The sequence below is a fragment of the Idiotropiscis lumnitzeri genome, chromosome 14 (genome assembly GCF_059441095.1).
Source record: "Idiotropiscis lumnitzeri isolate Australia: NSW breed Sydney's pygmy pipehorse chromosome 14, RoL_Ilum_1.0, whole genome shotgun sequence".
In the NCBI taxonomy this organism is placed as follows: Eukaryota; Metazoa; Chordata; class Actinopteri; order Syngnathiformes; family Syngnathidae; genus Idiotropiscis; species Idiotropiscis lumnitzeri.
Genome location: NC_142404.1, coordinates 10,706,758 through 10,727,403, shown reverse-complemented (window position 1 = coordinate 10,727,403; position 20,646 = coordinate 10,706,758). Strand labels below are relative to the sequence as shown.

The following is a 20,646-nucleotide window of genomic DNA, read 5'->3' as shown; positions in this document are numbered from 1 at the left end:
CACAGCGTGAACACAAACACAAAGCAGAGTGGGGGAAACGTCCCATCATAAATTCCGTTGCACCATTGCAAACGTGGCTTTTTTTTATCCAGTTTTATAAACATAAACGGTTCCGTTTGCGTGGAGGTGTTGAGTGTTTCTGAGATTTAGGTGAGACGGGGGACGGCCCTGGCGATTCTGTGTAGGCCAGAGATAATAGAATTACGCTTTTTTAAATTTTGATGACGTCATAGCCCCGCCCACAGAATTACGCTTTTGTCTCGTTGTCCCCGCCTACAGAATTACGCTTTTGTCCAAAATGGCCGCTATCCCCGCCCCTGTGTTAAAACTATCCAATCTCCAGCCACCTATTTCAAAATATTTACATATTCCCTGCCCGTTGAAGGTTTAATACCACTCCTACAGAATTACGCTTTTGTCGAAGTGGGCCCCGCCTACAGAATTACGCTTTTTGTCTCGTTGTGATGACGTTGTATGTGTGTGTGTGTGTGTGGGCCAAGGGCCCCCGCCTACAGAATTACGCTTTTTGTCTCGTTGTGATGACGTTGTGTGTGTGATTGGGAGGGGGGGGGCTTGGCCCCCCTCCCAAACTGTATGCTTCTTATGTTAAAAACAATGTGTTCCCTGCGTGCGTGCGTCCCCAACCCAAACTGTACTTATGTTATTCATATTTTAATATCTGAAGTATATAAAGCATCCAATGCAATGTTCTATTTAAATAAATAAAATTAAATTAAACGAGTGAAATAATATGAGTTGAAAAGAGCAGGCGTTGTTTTGACCTTTGAATAAGATGTTTATTCGGTGGATATAGGTCATCCATATTTAAATATCTGAAGTATATAAAGCATCCAATGAAATGAGCTATATCTAATTAAATAATGTAGATGTATAAAATTAAATTAAACGAGTGAAATAATACGAGTTGAGAAGAGCAGGCGTTGTTATTACCTTTGAATAATATGTTTATTCGGTTGATATTTGCCCTTTTTGCAAACATGTCTGGACATATTCCCAGCGACATAAGTTTAAACATGGTATTGTGCAGGCTTGGGGGTTTGTCCGTGCAAGACGCCGCGTCTTGCATAGACACCCTCCAAGCCTGCAGCAGCCTCAAGGTGTTTCAAAAGATAGTGAGTGGCGACATCCTGTCGATCGATGGGCAGCCGTGGGCATCCGGGCGACCACCCTCCTCCTTCTTACCTTTTTGTAAAATCTGCCGAGTCATGTTTACTTGTTCTGATTACGAACATAAGGTGTTTGAAACGATAGTGAGTAGCTCACGACATTACTTCTCAAGGTGTTTGAAAACATAGCTCAATATTGCCATCTAGTGCCTTAAGGGTAATATAGCAGAAGCCACAATTTCACTCTGAATAATAAAAGTATGAAACGTTTAATGTTTAAAGGTAATATAACAGGAACATGTACTTACCTAGTGAAACGTTTATATATTAAATTGAACAAAAGTTTTCCTTTTCAAGGGATTGACAAAAAATAATCTGTAATAAGGAGGTCCTGAATTGTATGGAATTATGTACCTAGTGAAACGTTTATATATTAAATTGAACAAAAGTTTTCCTTTTCAAGGGATTGACAAAAAATAATCTGTAATAAGGAGGTCCTGAAATGTGTGGAATTATAGAAATAGAAATAGAAATAGAAATCCCTTTATTGTCATTGTACTCAAGTGTGCAACGAGATTATGGGGCTCCCCTCTCCAGTGCAATACAACAATAATACAGACAAATATATAAATTAGATAAATAAATAAATAAGACAGTGCAATGGAATTTAGTACTGAATAGGGCACAAAGAAACACAGCACATCACAATTATGTACCTAGTGAAAAGTTTATATATTAAATTGAAAAAAAAAATTTCCTTTTCAAGGAGTTCCTGAAATGTATGGAGTTGTGCATAAACCAGTAGGTTTTATCAGATCACGAGATTATTTGTTCAACTTCCCGCTGAACCGAAAAAGACTAATCCCTCAGGTGTTTCAAAAAGATAGCGACTCGCTCACGAGTTTCTTTTCGGGTTGGAGGGTTAAATAGATGGTTGTGTTTGACCAGAGACAGAAATTTTCTCAAACTCTGATGAGGACGTCTAGAGCGAGCGCTGGAAAAGCTTAACATTGGATCGTAAGGATAACACTTTGATCTTTGAGGACGTCGTGAACAAACGAAGGAGTGCCTAACAATGGAGCGTAAGTAAATACTTATAATTTCATCTATTTTTAACAATGCTTGTTTGCTAAACAATATTGTTTAAACCATACCTTTATATATATACTCAGAAATGCTGTTTTACAGAGGATCATCTGAATGATCAACGTAGATCAGCCTGTAAGTCTAATGTTATTATATTTATGATTCAAAAGTTCTTATAAACTGACTCGATGTCTTATCTATTTTATGACAGACACACAGACACACCAATCCGCTTTCACGCAAGTAACTGTGAAACTTGAAACACCACCAGAACAAGGTGAATATAGTTGCAAACAGATTTAAAATATCCCTAGACCGCTATCCCACACACTCTCTCTCTCTCTGTTCCAGCGACATCCGGAAGTACAACAGTGCGCTTCCGGGTGAATACGTCTTTCCCGTCGAATACGCCGGAGGGGGACACGAACATTTTTTGTAAGTTTCTAAAGTCTCATAATATATAAATAGATTCTTAATGTTTATAACATATCTGTTCGGTTGTGTGTGAACAAGGGCAGAGATGTTTTGAATGTGTTCCGAGGCGTTATCGTCTTTGAGATGTAGCTATATATTGTGTAACGATATGTTTGATAGCTGTTGTTGGTGACATGTGTTCCGAGTTATTGTCGTATGCTAAGCTTCCAATGTGTTGCTAACCAGATGCTATGTTGCTGCTGCATGTTGCTGCTGTGTATGACCTGTAGCCGGCATTTGCTATGTGTTCCGAGGCGTTATCGTCTTTGAGATGTAGCTATATATTGTGTAACGATATGTTTGATAGCTGTTGTTGGTGACATGTGTTCCGAGTTATTGCCGTATGCTAAGCTTCCAATGTGTTGCTAACCAGATGCTATGTGTTCCGAGGCGTTATCGTCTTTGAGATGTAGCTATATATTGTGTAACGATATGTTTGATAGCTGTTGTTGGTGACATGTGTTCCGAGTTATTACCGTATGCTAAGCTTCCAATGTGTTGCTAACCAGATGCTATGTGTTCCGAGGCGTTATCGTCTTTGAGATGTAGCTATATATTGTGTAACGATATGTGGACTATGGTTAGCGGATGGTCATCTTGTAAGGGCTTATGGAAGCATCTTGTGTTTACCGATCGGCCTTCTTCGAAGGATCTTGAATGTGTTATTATACTTGTCCTATTTGAAGTGTAGCTATATAATGTGTAGCTATATAAACGGTTTTTTGAGATAATAATTCTATTATTGATTTGATTAATCGGTTAACTATTAATACAATTTTTATTTACTTTTAATTATTTATTTTTTAAATATTTTTAAATTTTCTAATTTAGTATGTCTTTTAATTAAAAGTTTTGATTATTTTTCAACTTTTTAAATTTTTTATTTAGTATGTCTTTTAATTAAAAGTTTTGATTATTTTTCAACTTTTTAAATTTTTTTATTTTTCCACCGTAATAATTTTTAATCATGTAAAAATTTTTATTTTTTTAATTTATTATTAACTTTCTATTTATATTTTTTCCTGTTTTGAGATGATTGAAGATCTTACATATTTCTCGTGTGTCATATCTAGCACGTTATAGGGAGGGAGGTGTCAATGAGAACCCATCAGAGGGCCGTCGCATGGAAGGAGGTGTCAATGAGAACCCATCAGAGGGCCGTCGCATGGAAGGAGGCTCCAACGGGAACCCATCAAGGGCACGTCACATGGAAGGAGGTGCCATCGGTAATCCAGGATCAACCACATCGTCTCGTCGAAATGAGCAACCAATCAGACCTAGAAGTCCTATCCCAGGTAATGAGCGAGTCAGGCTTCAGAGAGAACGTCATGAGGTTCTAACAGAAGTTCTACGTACTTACAACAAACTGGTAGATCTGGCTGAGAAGCTCACAAATCCATGGTGATGTAGTATTTTCATTTTTATCTCTTGTAACATTTCTCTGATATATAATCCGTGTGTGTTTGTTATTGTGTAGTATACCATATACATTTCCACTAGATTACAGAAATCATTGCTTTTGTTTATGGTGTCAGACGCTAGTACAAGCATACCTAACGATCCATTCGCGGCGATAAGACAAATCGGCGATTTATAATCCTTTAGACCTAACAGACCCAAAACAGCGATATGGCGAACGATAATACACAACTGCTCGATCTAACAAGACACACATCAAATGATCAAACACAACCTCTAGACCTAACAATACTAGCATTAAACGGTCAAATACACACACAATCACAACCGCTTGATTTAACAACAGATGATCGCATACACACGCAATCACAACCGCTCGATCTAACAATATTCGCGTTAAACGATCAAATACAAACATCAGAAAGGGACCAGATACACACGCAATCACAACCACTAGACCTAGCATTACTCACATCAAACAATAATGGACAAACAGCGGATGTTCATTTATCAGTCCCCTCATTAAATCAGCAGGGGGGAACACAGACATCAGATGGTCATATACGCCCAAACGATCGCGCACAAACGCCACCTATCGAACTAACATTATTAAACTCAGTTCTTGATTTACCAAGCGCGCAGAACACATCAAATGAACACGAACCAATGACAACTGATGATGTTGATTTCACAAACGCACCTGCCACGCCAGATGAGGACAACTCGCAGCCTGAGGATGTCACAAATGCACCTGCGTCGTCAGATGAAATCACAAACGCCCTATCCACATCAGATGAAATCACAAAAGCACCGGCCGATCCAAATGAAATCACAAACGCCCTATCCACATCAGATGAAATCACAAAAGCACAGGCCGATCCAAATGAACATGAACCCATGCAGATTGCTGAATTCACAAACGCACCAGCCACATCAAACGGTCAAACTCAAACTTCAGGTGACCATTTAAACAACCAATCGTTAGAGGATTCAGTTGAACAGAGAGGTGGACATCGGGTAATCATACGAGATCGTTTCAATAATACAGAACTCAGGATCCCGTTAAACATACCAGAACCCGTTGATAACACTGATTTTCCAGCATTTTACACCGCTATCATGGGCTCGATAAATGAACAGATGGATCACGCATTATCGAACGTATTGCCTGGGGATATGGTTCAATTGGAAGTGGTGGGGGAAAATGTAAATATACATGAGACGGTTCGCATGTCAGACGACCCCGACGTATGTGAAAACGCTGTTCAAAATCTGCTCGATCGACTCGTACAGTCTAACGCACAAGTCCTGTTTGATAGACAACTAGAGTTTGTCATCCAAATTGTAAGTGATATTCGCGGAGGTATGGGTCAAAAACGTCGAATAGGCAGTCTTTTGGATCATGAAATACTTGTTAAAAAAAGAAAGCATTTACTGGTGCCGAACAATCCGGGTGATACACAACTATGCTTTGCTACATCGTTAGCGCTTTTAATGGATAACTCATTGACGGAGCAAGAGATCTATCGACAAGCACTCGAGTATCAAAGAGCTGTTGGGATGGATGAGACGACCCCTGTTGGATTTAATGATATCAATAAATTCGAGACGCTTTTGGGTCGTAAGATTGTGGTTCTATATAGAAAAGAAGGAGAGTTTGGACCATTGATTCATTTCGAGACAGAATACCCCAAAACCGCAGATCCCTTGGTGATGTTTTTACAAAATCAACACTTTTACGGCGTGAAAAGTCCAGTTGGTTTGATGGGATGTAGTTATTTCTGTTGTTATTGTTACAAGGGTTACAATAATAAGAATCTACATCAATGCCCCGGACATTGTCATGTTTGCATAGACCCGACCTGTAAAACTCGGCCTCTGAAACCCATCCTTTGCAAGGGCTGTAATAAATCATGTCGAAACGCTGTCTGCTATGCCAAGCATCAAATAACCGGTGGAAAAGTTGGCAGCTTTTGCGATAGATACAAAAAATGTCCAGATTGCGGCCTTAACTATTACAAGACCAATAATACACAAGAGGCAAAACATAACTGTTTAGTTAAAAAATGTGTCTCATGTAAAATGCCGCTGAAAGATACTGATATAACTAGGGAACAACATCAGTGTTATATCCAACCTCTCCCAAAACAAGAACCCCGTGAAAAAATCGTCTTCTATGACTTTGAAACATATGAGGATCAGGAAAAGGTGCACAAACCCTTTATGGTCTGCACAAAATCACTCCAAGGGGAAGAACATCAATGGGTAGGACCTGATTGCGCCGTAAAGCTCATTGAGCATTTCAGAAAACCTCGTTACAAAGGCACCACTCTTATAGCCCACAATGCTCGTTCATTTGATTCCCAGCTCATTGTATCAGCGATGATTGACATGGGTCTCGTTCCTAAGGTTATCTTGACTGGTAGTAAAATCTTATGTCTCAAGCTTGAGTCAAACTGTCTCAGATTCATCGACTCGCTATCATTTTTACCCATGCCTCTGAGCGCAATGCCTAAAACTCTAGGTTTTGAAGATCAATGTAAAGGGTATTTCCCTCACAAATTCAGCTCATTGGAAAATCTCAACTACGTGGGTTCCTATCCTCAACCATGTGAATATGGGTTAGAACGCATGACAACAGCCAACCGTACCAAATTCCTTGAATGGTATGAAAGAGAATGTCGGGGAACCTTTGATTTCAGGAAGGAGGCGCTGATGTACTGCAAAAACGATGTTGACATTCTAACCGAGGGTTGTACAAAATTTAGAAACGAGTTTCTAAACGAGACAGGCGTCGATCCATTCAATTATGTCACCATAGCATCAGCATGCATGGGCGTTTTCCGTACCAATTTTCTCCAACCTCAGACATTGGCTATAACATCATCCGATAATTACGCGAGACAATATAAAGCCTTCTCACATGCTTCCATCCAGTATTTGGAGTGGATCATACACAGTCAAAAATTGCCTATACAACACGCTTTGAACGGGGGTGAAAAACAACTCGGTCGCTACGTCGTGGATGGCTATGTTGAAATTGATGGTGTAAAACATGTTTTTGAATATCTAGGTTGTTTCTACCACGGTTGTCCCGATTGTTATACACCAACTGAACGTTTCCCTCTGACAAATCAAACCTTTCAAGAATTGTTTGATATTAGCCAGAAGAAACTCTCGACCTTGAAATCGGATCCGTGTGTGCGTCTCACGGTAATGAAAGAACACGTGTGGTTGAACATGAAGAAAACTCATCAGGGTGTGAAAGAGTTCCTGCTTACTTATCAACATCCTGAACCCCTAGCACCACGTCAGGCTCTTTTCGGGGGCAGAACCAGCGTATTCACATTGCGATACACGGCCTCTCTGAATGAGCAAGTGTTCTATGTCGATGTCACCTCTCTGTATCCTTATGTCAACAGCAACTGCGCCTATCCTCTCGGTCATCCGATCGTTATCCGCAAAGACTTTGCCGACCCACGTAAATATTTCGGGCTGATCAAAGCCAAAGTCTACCCACCACGCGGTCTCTTGTTGCCTTTGTTACCTTACAAAACAGCTAAAGGTAAACTGACGTTCCCTCTCTGTAGAACATGTGCCGAAATCAACAACCAAACCTCATCGTGTCACCACGATGACGAGAGCAGGGCTCTGCTCGGTGTTTGGGTCACTATTGAGTTTAACAAGGCTCTTGACCTTGGTTACAGATTGGTTGAAATTGTGGAGGTGTGGCATTTCGACTCAGTGAGCAATAACATCTTTAAAGCTTACATGAACACCTTCCTCAAGGGGAAGCAGGAAGCCTCTGGCTATCCATCCAATGTCACCGATCAGGTGGGGAGGGACAAATACATCAATGATTACATGACACATCAAGGTATCCGGCTGGATCCTGAACGCATCAAAGTGAATCCTGGTAAGAGACAGGTTTCTAAACTTTGTCTAAATTCTCTCTGGGGAAAATATGGTCAGAGAGATAATTTAAAACAAACAAAACTGACCAACAAACCCGAAGAATTTTTTAAAATCATGTTTTCGGGTTTGTATGACATCGATTACTTCGGTTTCATCAAATCAGACACCGCGATGATTCAATACAGCGACAAAAAGAACATTCTTTCACGACCCTCCGACACCTCAAACATCTTTGTGGCTTGCTTTACAACAGCCCATGCAAGATTGTTCATGTACAGATTTTTGGAGCAGTTACAAGACAGGGTTCTATACACTGACACAGACAGCCTCATCTACGTGGTCAGGGATGGGGAAACGGCTCTAAAACTAGGCCAGTATCTCGGTGATCTGACTGATGAATTGGACGGTGACAGCATTCAGGAATTTGTTTCGGCCGGTCCTAAAAGCTATGCCTATCAAACTCGAGATACTAAAAAAACGGTGATGAAGGTTAAAGGTATCACACAGACGCACGAAAGCGGTCTAAACATCAACTTTGACAGTGTCAAAGACTTAGTGGAGGGATACATATCCAGCACGACGCATGGCAACGAACCCGACACGCACTCGCTTAAGACACCACAACACAGCATCGTCCGTGATAAAAAAGGGTTTCGCGTCAGAAATACTTCATTCGTCAAAAAGTTTAGGGTGGTCTACGACAAACGAAGACTTTTGCCGGACGGACGTAGTGTGCCTTTTGGTTATTAAGGGAAAATGGAATTATCACAGGTCGAATTCGATCCGCGTCTCCAAGTGCCTTTTTCATGTTTGATCTCAGGGCCTAGCGGTTGTGGGAAAACATATTTTGTGAAACGTGTTTTGGAAGACTGTCAACATGTTATGAGAAATGTACCTGACAATATTGTATGGATTTATACCTCATATCAACCCTTGTACAACCAATTACAAAAGTTGATTAAAAACATAAAATTCCTAAAAGGTCTCCCAGAATCTTTTGATGACGAAGCCTTGTTCCCGTTACACCAGACTCATCTAATCATCCTTGATGATCTGATCTTCCAAGCATCGGACCATCCTGAAGTGGTGAAAATCTTTACCCAATATAGGCATCATAGAAATATGAGCGTCATATTGTTAACTCAGAATGTATTCCACCAAGGTAAATACAGTCGTACTATTAGTCTAAATAGTAATTACATGGTCTTGTTCAAAAATCCTCGGGATAAATTACAAACCAGTATTTTGGCTAATCAGATATTCCCTACGAAGAAAAATTATTTTTTAGAAAGTTTTGAAGATGCCACCAAAGACGCTCATGGGTATTTATTGGTGGATTTAACACCCACATGTCCAGAACAATACCGTTTGAGAACGGGTGTACTTCCTGATCAGTGGCCTACCGTCTACATTTCCAAAAATTGACATGTCCAAGCTTTTAAAAACAAACGCTCCGCAACTCAGGAACCTGTTTCAAGCCACGGCTAAGAGACGTAAAGACATACTAACCAGAGGTCCACCTTCTTTGATCAAGGTCCTCTGTGAAATTGCTTTCAATCTATTAAAGGGTCATATACCGCTTTCACCTTCACAGTTTAAGAAATTAAAAAAACAAAAGAAAATTATTAGACTATTGGCACGTAAAAAAACAAGTCTTAAGAAAAAACGCGCCTTTTTGACTCAAAGGGGTGGATTTATTCTTCCTCTGTTGGGAACAGTTGTACCCTTCCTAGGTAATCTTTTGGGTGGGTTAATCAACAAAAACTAGCCATCATGAGTTTGAAAACAGCCCAGAAAATGTTTCTTCTCACACCACAACAACTGGAACGTCTGAAAAAACCCGAACCTACCATCAGACAAACTGCCGAACAGGACATGGATGTGAAGATGAAGGCAGTTTTGGAAGATCAATCCTTGTCCCCTCATGAAAAAATAACAAGGTATCAGTCTTTACTTCATCGTTATTTAAGCCTTCTCAAACAAGGTGAAAAGGAAGAACGACCTCTGACCGTGTCTCTAACCCCTGAGGTTTTGAACCCTTCAAAGATTTCGAATGTTGAGGTACAAGACAAAATGGTGGGGAATGAAATCGAACCCTGGTTCGATATTCTGCATAACATTCCAACGCGTTATCGGAAAAACGCAGACTATGTTTTGAGAAAACTTAAGGATGCTGATAGAAGCTGGACCCCTCGTCATGAATTCATGTTTCAAGATAAGCCTATAAAAGGATCTCACATGACCGATTTACTCAGGCAGATTACTTTGACGAGTAAAAACATCGCGACTCGAACCCCTAGAGGCTGGAAGGAGTTTCTTCACACTCTACACGAACTCAATATTCCGGAGACCACCATCGTCAACCCTCACGCCCGTGACGAATTCAGACGGTTGAAACTCCGAGGTTCGTTAAGCTCTGATGATGACACAAACAAGAGGACATCCATTAGGAAGAAGAAAAAAACTAATAGAAAAAGACCCGCCCCTGTAAAGTGGGTGGGGTATTCCTCTTCATAAGTTTTAATGAAAAATCTAAAACCTTTGTATGTTTATACATGTGTTTTTATTCAATAAAATACATTTTAAATGATTACAGACAATGACAGGTTTGAAATTTTTTAAAAGAACACGCCGCTTGACCGGTACATGTCTTTTCCGCACAGGTTTGATAATGCTTTACAAAACTAGTTACCACGGCATCATTCTTTAACACATCATCCTTATAGCATGTTAACACATCCTGATAACTCAAACCACAGCCTCTATGTGTTAAATAATAGACGCAATGTTGACCACAGGTGATTGATAGCTCGTGTTGTAGACGTCTGTTATGATACAAAATACGATCGGAATGTTTTTTCAAAAAAGAGTTAATGTTTTGCGGATAATATTGAAATTCAGGAGGAAATCCAAAAGCGTCAAAAAAAGTACTGGTTCCATCTTTTTCCAACGTCAGAGCCAGCCAGTGTTCACCGGGTAAGTGTCGAGGATGTGTGTTGACGATGTAGAAGATTGGGGGGTTAGGCTGCAGCGAATTTATTTCATCCGAAGCGTAAACACCTCCAAATAAACGCCCTTGTAGACGTTTCATGAGTTGCTCCAGCTCTTTCCCGTTCATCAGTAATAATCCACTAATACCTGTCGTTTTGAATTTATTTCCAGGATGGAATCGTAGCAGGCGTACACAATAAGTGTGGTTGTGTGAGGGAGTGGGAGTCTAAATCTCATTTCTAACCTCAAACTTCCGCTGGAGACAGGTGCGAGAGCTCCTGAATCATCGTTGGGGTTTAAGTTAAAAACATACAGCGCATATCCACCGGAAAAATCCTCCCTGTTGATGCAAAGAGGTAAATCTTTCAAATGTCTTCCTGTCGATGTAAACAGGTTATGAAATTCTCGAACGGCGTTTCCTGCATTAAATTGGGGCTGGAAAGCTTTGGCTGGTATCTGTCTCCCCTCTTGGCAGAGCGCTAAATATTCCAAATGATGATGAGCGAAATTAAAGGGATTCAAATCTTTTCTGCCCACAAAGGCGTTGTGATTTACAAGACCTAACACCACATATCGAGGTGTATGACCGAGGAAAAGATTATCTTGTTGACAGGTTCTGGAATGTTGCGGGATGGAATAAGTTTTCACATTAATTCTTGATAACGGATACAAAGCATTTTCTTTGTTGAGAGCCGCAGCATGACCGATAGAGATGGCTGGTGAAACGGCGACTCTTTTCACAAAGAGGGAAGCGCCCACGATTTTCAGATGGTAGTTCACATCGGGAGGGCTCATAAAACAAAATTGGTCGTTGGCTTTGATGAGTTTCACTCGTAGATCCACGTTATTGAGAAGATGTCTCTCACAAAAAAATATGTCGGCGTGTAGAGGTCCTATCACGGTGAATGTTCGGGAACCCAACACATATTCTGCTCTGCGCAGTAATCCTTTGTTAACAGCATCCCCCGTTAAGACTGTTGAATCCATATGCCCTGATGTATCTTTGTAAAACATAGCCGCTGTGAATTGGCTTCTTAGAGAGGCTTCTGAAAAGTTTAACAACGTCTCTATCATAGCTCTGTATGGATGGGTTGCGCTAGATTGCGAGATCAACCTGTCGCCTAATGTTACATCCACTTGTGAGAAGATTGTATTCAAAGGATAATTAATAATACCGACTCGTTGATCTGTGGGTAAATTGCTACCATCTCTGTTGAGTACCCTCAGGTGCAGCTGAAGCAGGGTGTCTGAGAGGTCGAGATATTTGGATCCTTCTCCAGGTATGAAAAACTCCACAGGACCATCATCGGTGAGAGCCGAGATAGGTAACATTTCCACATATTGACTTTGTTCGATTGATAGTTGTGTCATGGGTGGACTAAATAAATCCAGTTCAGTTAGGGTGCACTCTGCTGACTTGTGATGCAAAAGAGCCATGATGAATAACCCTAATGGTCAATTTTGGTTAAGAGAAAATATCCCCGGTGTTTCTTCGCCGTCTCCTTTTCTTGACTGATTTCTTCTTGGACACGCGTTTGCGTTTTTTAGGCTCTCTCAACCTTTGTCCGATGGGTCTTTTTGCAGGTCTTCGTGCCAGAACCATTAAACCCGAACCTTCTTGAGGCTCCGCCTTACGGTTTATTCGTTCTAACACCCGACCGGCTACATCTGTTGCAATGTTTTTCGCAGCCGTTTGCAGGTGAGGTCTGGCAACGCTGAACCCTCTTTTGATTAATGGACTCACAAAACGAAATAATTTGGCAAAGATTGAACCCAATCCACGCCCATATTGGACCGGTAATCCATGAAAACCTGATAACGACCCACCCGCTTGGTTTTCGTAATAATCGACAAAACGGTAAAGATCATGATGCGTATCCAATACAACCATTTTTCTATCTGGGTCTAAAGTGCAGAGTAGCGATAACTTTACCGCGTGTAAATCCCACGGGTTGATTCTGATCCGTCTTAACTTCGATTCTTATATCCTCAATATGCTTCCTACTAACAGGCATGTAATAAAGAGGATTAAAGGCTTTAAATACAATGTCACCGTGATTATCATCGATGGGTATCGTTCTCAAGAGCGGAGCGAAAGCGTCACCCACAGCCTGATGATACACCACGTCTGTATAAACATATAGATGGTACATCCCCGCTTTTATATCCGCAGGATGTTGGCTCGCTGTCCACTGGGGTCCGCAGGTAACCCATTCATCGGGTAACGCCCCAAAAATGTAGGCTAACGCGGGACGAAAGCGTATCTTGTAATGACCATTCCCTGCCCAGAAAAATCTCTCCTTTAAATAATGGTATACAACATGGATTTCCGGATGGATCTTTTTGAGGAGCGCTTCCACATCTTGTCCTATTTTCTTAATATTATCGTAGTACCCAGCCGACAGGCTTAAGGATTTGATGGTGAATTTGTTTTCATCATAGTAAAGAGGTGCCAAAGCACCTGGTGTTGGTTCACCGTTTTCCCATGCATCTACATAGTCAAAAGATGCTTGATCTTCAGGCACGTTGAACCATGTATGGGGGTAGGATATTTCACTCAGAGCTACTTCCCAATTACCTTCGAGATCGATATGATGAGCCAGATTCACTCTGTATTCAGCTATCGTATTGTCTACATACACATCAGAACTTGCATTGGAGGGTAAGGTGACGTAAAACCCCCCTTCAAGATTCGGATCCATGTTGGTAAATGTCGAGATTCGTTGTAAAGCTTCTTATTTATACGTCGACGACTTGTGTAGCGGGGACCCAACTGTCATATTTCACAGGCCAGCCCTTCCAACGTATGAGAAACTGTTTCTGTCCGCCGACTTTACGCCGTTTGATAATCTTCTCCACTTGAAAGATTTGATCCTTGGATATCGTGACTTTCTGGAGCTCGTGTGCATAAAAAGTTCCTTGCACTATTTCACCGTCGTAGTCTTTAAGCTTGTAAACAGGTGGAAAACGCGGTACACACTCCGCTATCGTAAATAACTCGTCTGTAAAACTCTGTTCATATTTCTTGTCAAACACACCTCGCACTTTTGATATTCTAACGAGATCTCCTTGTTTAAATATCATTTTTATTCTATCACTACCCCCAGAGGGTATGTTGCCGTACAAGTTTTGGAAGACAAGCCATGTGTTATCTGGTGTGACTTGGTTAGGTTTCATTTTTATACTTGTATGATAACTTTCATTGTAACTATCGATTAAATCTTGTAATACGTCGATATAACGACGTGTGTTGTTGGCGGTGAAATATCGCCACATTCGAGTTTTTAAAGTTCGATTAAACCTTTCGACCACCGAGGCTTTCAAATCACTGGCTGTTGCAAAATGATTAATATTGTGTTTTTTCATCAACCTCTGAAATTGCGTGTTGAAGAACTCCTTCCCCTTGTCTGTTTGTAACTTTTTAGGGATGCCGCTAAAGGATAAGACCGACTCAAAGGCTCGAACAACTTCTGGCCCCGTCTTGTTCATCAGCACACGGGCATACGCTCGTTTTGAGAACACATCGATGATTGTGAGTAGGTATTTAAAACCATCGTTGTACTCGGTCAGAGCTTGCATATCACATAGATCGGCTTGGAATTGATTCATAGGACTGGACACAAAAACTCTGTTCCTAGGGAAATGAATTCGTGCTGGTTTGTGCAAGGTGTATGCATCTTGCGAAGATAAAAAATCCTTGACTTTATGACGCGTCACTTTTTGACCCATTTTCTCCGACGCAGCTAAATGAAGGCGTTCTACACCTCCAAAGCTGGCTGGATGAGCGGGGTCGTAGTACAGTTTTTTCAACCACCGCTTAACGCTCATGACGGTTTATGATTTAGTGACAAACATCACATCGCTATTTATCTAAACACACAGACAGACACAAAAGCATCTTTTTAAAAACATCCATTTTTTATTGAAAGAAGGTTAAGTATGGTTACACGTGATAAGGATTCTCTAAGATGTAAAAAGTCTATAGGTCAGGGTTAAAACAGATGGATTAACTTTTGATTCTAACAGGTCTTCAAACAGCTTCAATTCGTGCGCGAGATCCACAGGTTGTTGATGACGGAGACGGTATCTTATCACATCGTTAAACAGCGTGAGTATGGTAAGTACATGTCCTACACTTATCGCATTTTCCCAATTTTCCAAAATATTTTGAAACGTGTCGATCAATCCCGAGCGACTCAAAAATATGACATGTTGCACAAACAATTCCCAAGGCTCCTGAAAAATTGTTAAAGACATGGCACGCACTTTTTGCATAAACAATAAAAAATTTTCAATGAAAGGGTCTTTATCATCGGGGTTATATGTAATTGCTCTATTTATTATATCTGCCCACCCTTGGCTTCTATAGCCAAAAAACGATAATTTTCTGAAGACATTACCCATTTTTTATTCAAAGTTAATATTTTCTATAAGATATTCTTCGAAAGTATCAAGTTGATCACGATATATCATAAAACATATGGGCTCATCCGCTTTAAGGCGGTCCGGTAAGTCCTTTACGAGTGCTAAATCCACCATTAAGATCTCTGCAATTCGCTTGACTGTTTCTTTATCCGCTTTTACAGAACACAAATCCAACAAGTAGTGAATACACGGTAAAAACTTTTTACCGCAAAGGATGGGCATGATGCGGTCATAGTGCAGTCTTAGATAATAACAATTGCATAGGTATCTATAGCTATGCAAACAACCCCTTTTTTTGTGATACTTTATCAAAAAACGTCTGACCATGTAAATAATAGCCGCCTTAACAACTAATACGACATCCATATCAATCCATCCCTTAGGAGGATTATCCCATGACATATGTTTTGCCTCATCTTCGGAAATAGGTGCTGGTCCGTGGTCAGGGTCGTTGACGGTCTGAACCTTGATCTCCGTGGTTTGTGGAGAATCAGCCTGGTCGGACCAACTGGACAGTTGTACCTTCTCGTTTTGTGAAGATTCGGCCGACGAGGTGGGGGTCATCGGAGGTGTCGACGACGGGGTCGGCGAAACGGGACGACTCCACCCTGAATACGATGGCTCGCCGTTGTTGTACGAGGGTGCAACAGGTCTTGCTAAGATTCCTGGGCCCCCCATCCACAAGGAGTATGATGGCACAGTCTGGTCCTCGCCTGTTTTTGTAGAGGGTCCATCCTGGTCTACATTTGTAGAGGTCTCAACCTGTTCCATGTTTGTAGTTGTAAAGGTTTCCACAACATCCATATTCAGATCTTGATCGCATGTAGGTTCATCCACACCGCTATCTGTAATACAAAGATACCATGATTAAATATTAGAAAGCTATATAGTTAAAGATTAATTGCATCGTTTACCTGAAGAGATTTCTGCAATGTTGTTGTCAATATGATCAGGTGCGGCGATGGTTGTCACCCTTCGGGCCTTGCTGTTCACACCCAGATGACGTCTTGGTCTACACGTCTTCATTTCTTTCACGAGCTGGAAAAATTGTCTTGTCTGTGCAGAGCGTGACTTGGGCTTTACTTATACTGGTTTGAGACCGGGGGAGGGTTAAATGGCGTGGTTCGATTGGCCAAATGTAGCCAACAGATACATGTCCAGACAAGTAAACATGACTCGGCAGATTTTACAAAAAGGTAAGAAGGAGGAGGGTGGTCGCCCGGATGCCCACGGCTGCCCATCGATCGACAGGATGTCGCCACTCACTATCTTTTGAAACACCTTGAGGCTGCTGCAGGCTTGGAGGGTGTCTATGCAAGACGCGGCGTCTTGCACGGACAAACCCCCAAGCCTGCACAATACCATGTTTAAACTTATGTCGCTGGGAATATGTCCAGACATGTTTGCAAAAAGGGCAAATATCAACCGAATAAACATATTATTCAAAGGTAATAACAACGCCTGCTCTTCTCAACTCGTATTATTTCACTCGTTTAATTTAATTTTATACATCTACATTATTTAATTAGATATAGCTCATTTCATTGGATGCTTTATATACTTCAGATATTTAAATATGGATGACCTATATCCACCGAATAAACATCTTATTCAAAGGTCAAAACAACGCCTGCTCTTTTCAACTCATATTATTTCACTCGTTTAATTTAATTTTATTTATTTAAATAGAACATTGCATTGGATGCTTTATATACTTCAGATATTAAAATATGAATAACATAAGTACAGTTTGGGTTGGGGACGCACGCACGCAGGGAACACATTGTTTTTAACATAAGAAGCATACAGTTTGGGAGGGGGGCCAAGCCCCCCCCTCCCAATCACACACACAACGTCATCACAACGAGACAAAAAGCGTAATTCTGTAGGCGGGGGCCCTTGGCCCACACACACACACACACATACAACGTCATCACAACGAGACAAAAAGCGTAATTCTGTAGGCGGGGCCCACTTCGACAAAAGCGTAATTCTGTAGGAGTGGTATTAAACCTTCAACGGGCAGGGAATATGTAAATATTTTGAAATAGGTGGCTGGAGATTGGATAGTTTTAACACAGGGGCGGGGATAGCGGCCATTTTGGACAAAAGCGTAATTCTGTAGGCGGGGACAACGAGACAAAAGCGTAATTCTGTGGGCGGGGCTATGACGTCATCAAAATTTAAAAAAGCGTAATTCTATTATCTCTTAGGCCACTGCAACCAGCATGCCCCGTGACACTTTATGACACTCAGGAGGTGCAAAAACATGTGGTATGCGTGCAAACACTCGGACGGTTCTCTTCTTAAAGCCAATTTTGAGGGCCAGAGACTGTTAAGCAGCACCCCGTCATCGGGATGAATGACATTATCGGCTAATTATCTGATACTTTTTGAGGATAGTCTGCTTTTCATCATGTGTGACACAAATGTGGCTCATACTTTGAACGCTCCTTATTTCACTTAGTACCTTACATGCACACATGAATCCAGTTAGAGACATAGATCACAGTTCAGTCCTCTCGGCACTGTTTGGCTATGTGCTACTGTAACACACACGAAATCATTATTATAATTATAATAAGCCCACATGACCTTTTTTTTTTTTTTTTAATTATTACTTTCTTGCCGCAACACAACAAAACAAAACAAACAAACAAACCAAAAAAAAGGGGAAAAAAAATCCTGAAAGCGGGCTGAGTCCAAATTAAAAGGCCTGAGCCAATCACACGGCACACAAAGACAAACAACCATCCACGCTCACAAACACACCTAGGGGCAATTCAGAATGTCCAATCAACCTGCCATGCATGTTTTGGGAATGTGGGAGGAAATCGGAGTACCCGGAAAAAACCCACGCAGGCTTGAGGAGAATGCAAACTCCACACAGGAAGGCCAGAGCCGGAATCGAACCCACGACCTCTGCACTGTGAGGCCATCGTGCTAACCAGTCGGCCTCTGTGCCGCCCAATCATCCTCCACCTTAAAATGCAATTTTCCAAACTTCACTTTTCCGGGGTTTCACTCAATTGAGCCATATCAGCCGAGCAATTTTTATTTCTTTTCACAGAGTCGTATGAAAGCGGAACAGCTGTAACCTTTAACCAACGTTAGCCGGAATCAAACCATGTACTTCTGTACTGTGAGGCCATGGTGCCAACCAGTCATACAATACAAAGAAATAACACAAACAATTCAACTAGTTCAAGGTCAAACAGGGACTATCCAAGTGGAGTTGTTAGGCCAATTTGAGGAGATCTTTCCCACCTAAAAATATTCTTAAGCCCCCGTCTCTTAAATACTTTGGTGTATCAGTCACCATTTTCTCAAAATTTAAACCGTTGATCATAAATGCGCCAACTGTTCACAACACACGTATATAAAAAATAGGTGGACTATAGCTACATGAAACAGATTTAAAGTATATTCTTCTGCATTAGACTACTCTGACAAGTACAATTGATCCAAAAGAAGCCAGTCTCACTCGAAAACCATGCAAGCACGGGTTGAATACTGAAACTCATCACAGGAAAGAGATGGCCAAGATTCAAACCCAAAACATCAGAACTTGCTGCAGTGTGTTTGCCTCCAAACCCATCCAAAAATCCCTTCTTCTCAGAGACAAATACTTCGATATTGTATACATGCAAGAGTAATTCGATTTTCCAATCGAATCGTCTGAGTGTCACGCTCAGAATGAAGTGTTTACTGTACTTAAAAAGTCTGGTTTGAATCGCTTGGATGCAGTATTTTGGGAGTCACTGTATGTAAATGCATTGAAGCTGACTGCACTCCACAACCGGGTGTTTTTCTTTGCGGTTATTGATCGCTGTTTGACTGCACACGAGAGAATTTGAGAGAAAGTGCAATCATTTCTGCGAAACCACACCATTCCTTTCTGATAGACGTAGCTCATCAGGGGGAAATGACTGCTTAATTAATTTAATTAGCGCTGAGCTACATGCGTTTCCTCTCTAATTACTTGACGTGCCAACTCCCCCCCCTCCGCCCCAAACACACCACCACACCACCCTCCCACCACAATGCATCCAAGCGTTGCGTTCACAGTAAATAAAGCGACGGTACGAAGACAATGAGATCCGGCGCAGATTGAAACCAGCCCTCATCGCGCGGGAACAAGCCATCCCTCAGATTTATGTCATCCAGTTTTTTAAAATAGATCACAGTAATTTGATTAAAAGGAATTGACGGCCTGGTGAGTTACTGTCAGCGTGCCAGAGGCCAAAGACTGGTTTTGATTTCTCCCGAGAAGAATCCTTCACCTCCCTGGCAGTTCTTTCAATATGAGGCCAGCGCCTTTCATCTGCGCCTCCGAGCGAGCCGGGGCGCCTTAATGCTTTGCAGATTCCTTTGCAGCGCCGACGATATTTTACCGTCATCGTTTTAGTGGCTGGCCGGATTGGCTTTCAAATGCTTTTACGTGGTGATTTATGCCTTTGGAAGACGGACTGCAAAAAAAGCCTTGTAAGAGAGCAAGAGGGCGACCCCGTTGCATGGGAAAACGAAGCCTCATTAATGCGGCTAATGTTACACAAGGCTGCAGGTGCATGAAGACGCAGATAACAGCGTGCCAAACAATGTTATTTATTGTGAGGAGGAGAAGAAGAAAAAGTCAAGAAAGATAAAGAATAAAAAGCGTCATTTCAGGCAAGGTGACTAATCACGAGTGCAGTGCAGGCACATCGATGGTTAGGATTCGCAATGCTTGACTGAGTTTGGAGTCATTTTTTTGCCGTTTCTGGTCACTGCAATATGTGACGGCCTTTTACTTAATGTCCCGTGTAAAAACATAAAAATCTAAATTGTGGAATGCACATTCTGAGCTGAAGTTGAAAAAGCTGTTTAGGCAGGCATTCCATTTAGACTAGATTAATTGTATTCATTTTAATTTTTTTTTTTATTTGGGTTTCCTTTTGTATTAACAGAAAATGTAAAATGCCTCAAATTTGCACGATTTTTCTTTCACAATACAAAGCCCTTTTTTTGTTTTCTCTGTGAAAAATGCCTCATAGGTAACATTTGCTTAAACGGAGCAACGTTTGTATGCTCGTATGAGGCTTTCTCGCATTCGCAATTCCAGTGCATTTTTTCCAAAGCCAATCATCTCTAGGCTAATTATTCTTAGGGCAATATTGTAGGATAAGTTCGAAATTATTAAAAAATTTTGAGATCGTAGTTTTAAACCATT

The 20,646-nt window shown here is 41.2% G+C and overlaps 1 protein-coding gene and 2 long non-coding RNA genes across 3 annotated transcripts in view; 1 reads left to right on the top strand and 2 right to left on the bottom strand.

The window, feature by feature from the left end:
* LOC148323438 (uncharacterized) overlaps positions 1-20,646 on the bottom strand; it is a 58,857-nt gene that overhangs the window by 12,254 nt on the left and 25,957 nt on the right. The gene's annotated exons all lie outside the window — the stretch shown is intronic.
* On the top strand, positions 1,930-2,648 carry LOC148323440 (uncharacterized). The gene is made up of 4 exons (XR_015846529.1): positions 1,930-2,209; positions 2,300-2,348; positions 2,425-2,490; positions 2,565-2,648. It is a non-coding gene; the product is annotated as an uncharacterized LOC148323440 (long non-coding RNA).
* On the bottom strand, positions 14,910-16,739 carry LOC148323439 (uncharacterized). Its single transcript, XM_088314790.1, has 2 exons — positions 16,352-16,739; positions 14,910-16,282 (listed from the first exon to the last, which is right to left on the bottom strand). Exons 1-2 carry the CDS (start codon positions 16,461-16,463, stop codon positions 15,420-15,422), a joined length of 975 nt encoding a protein of 324 aa, XP_088170916.1. The 5' UTR covers positions 16,464-16,739; the 3' UTR covers positions 14,910-15,419.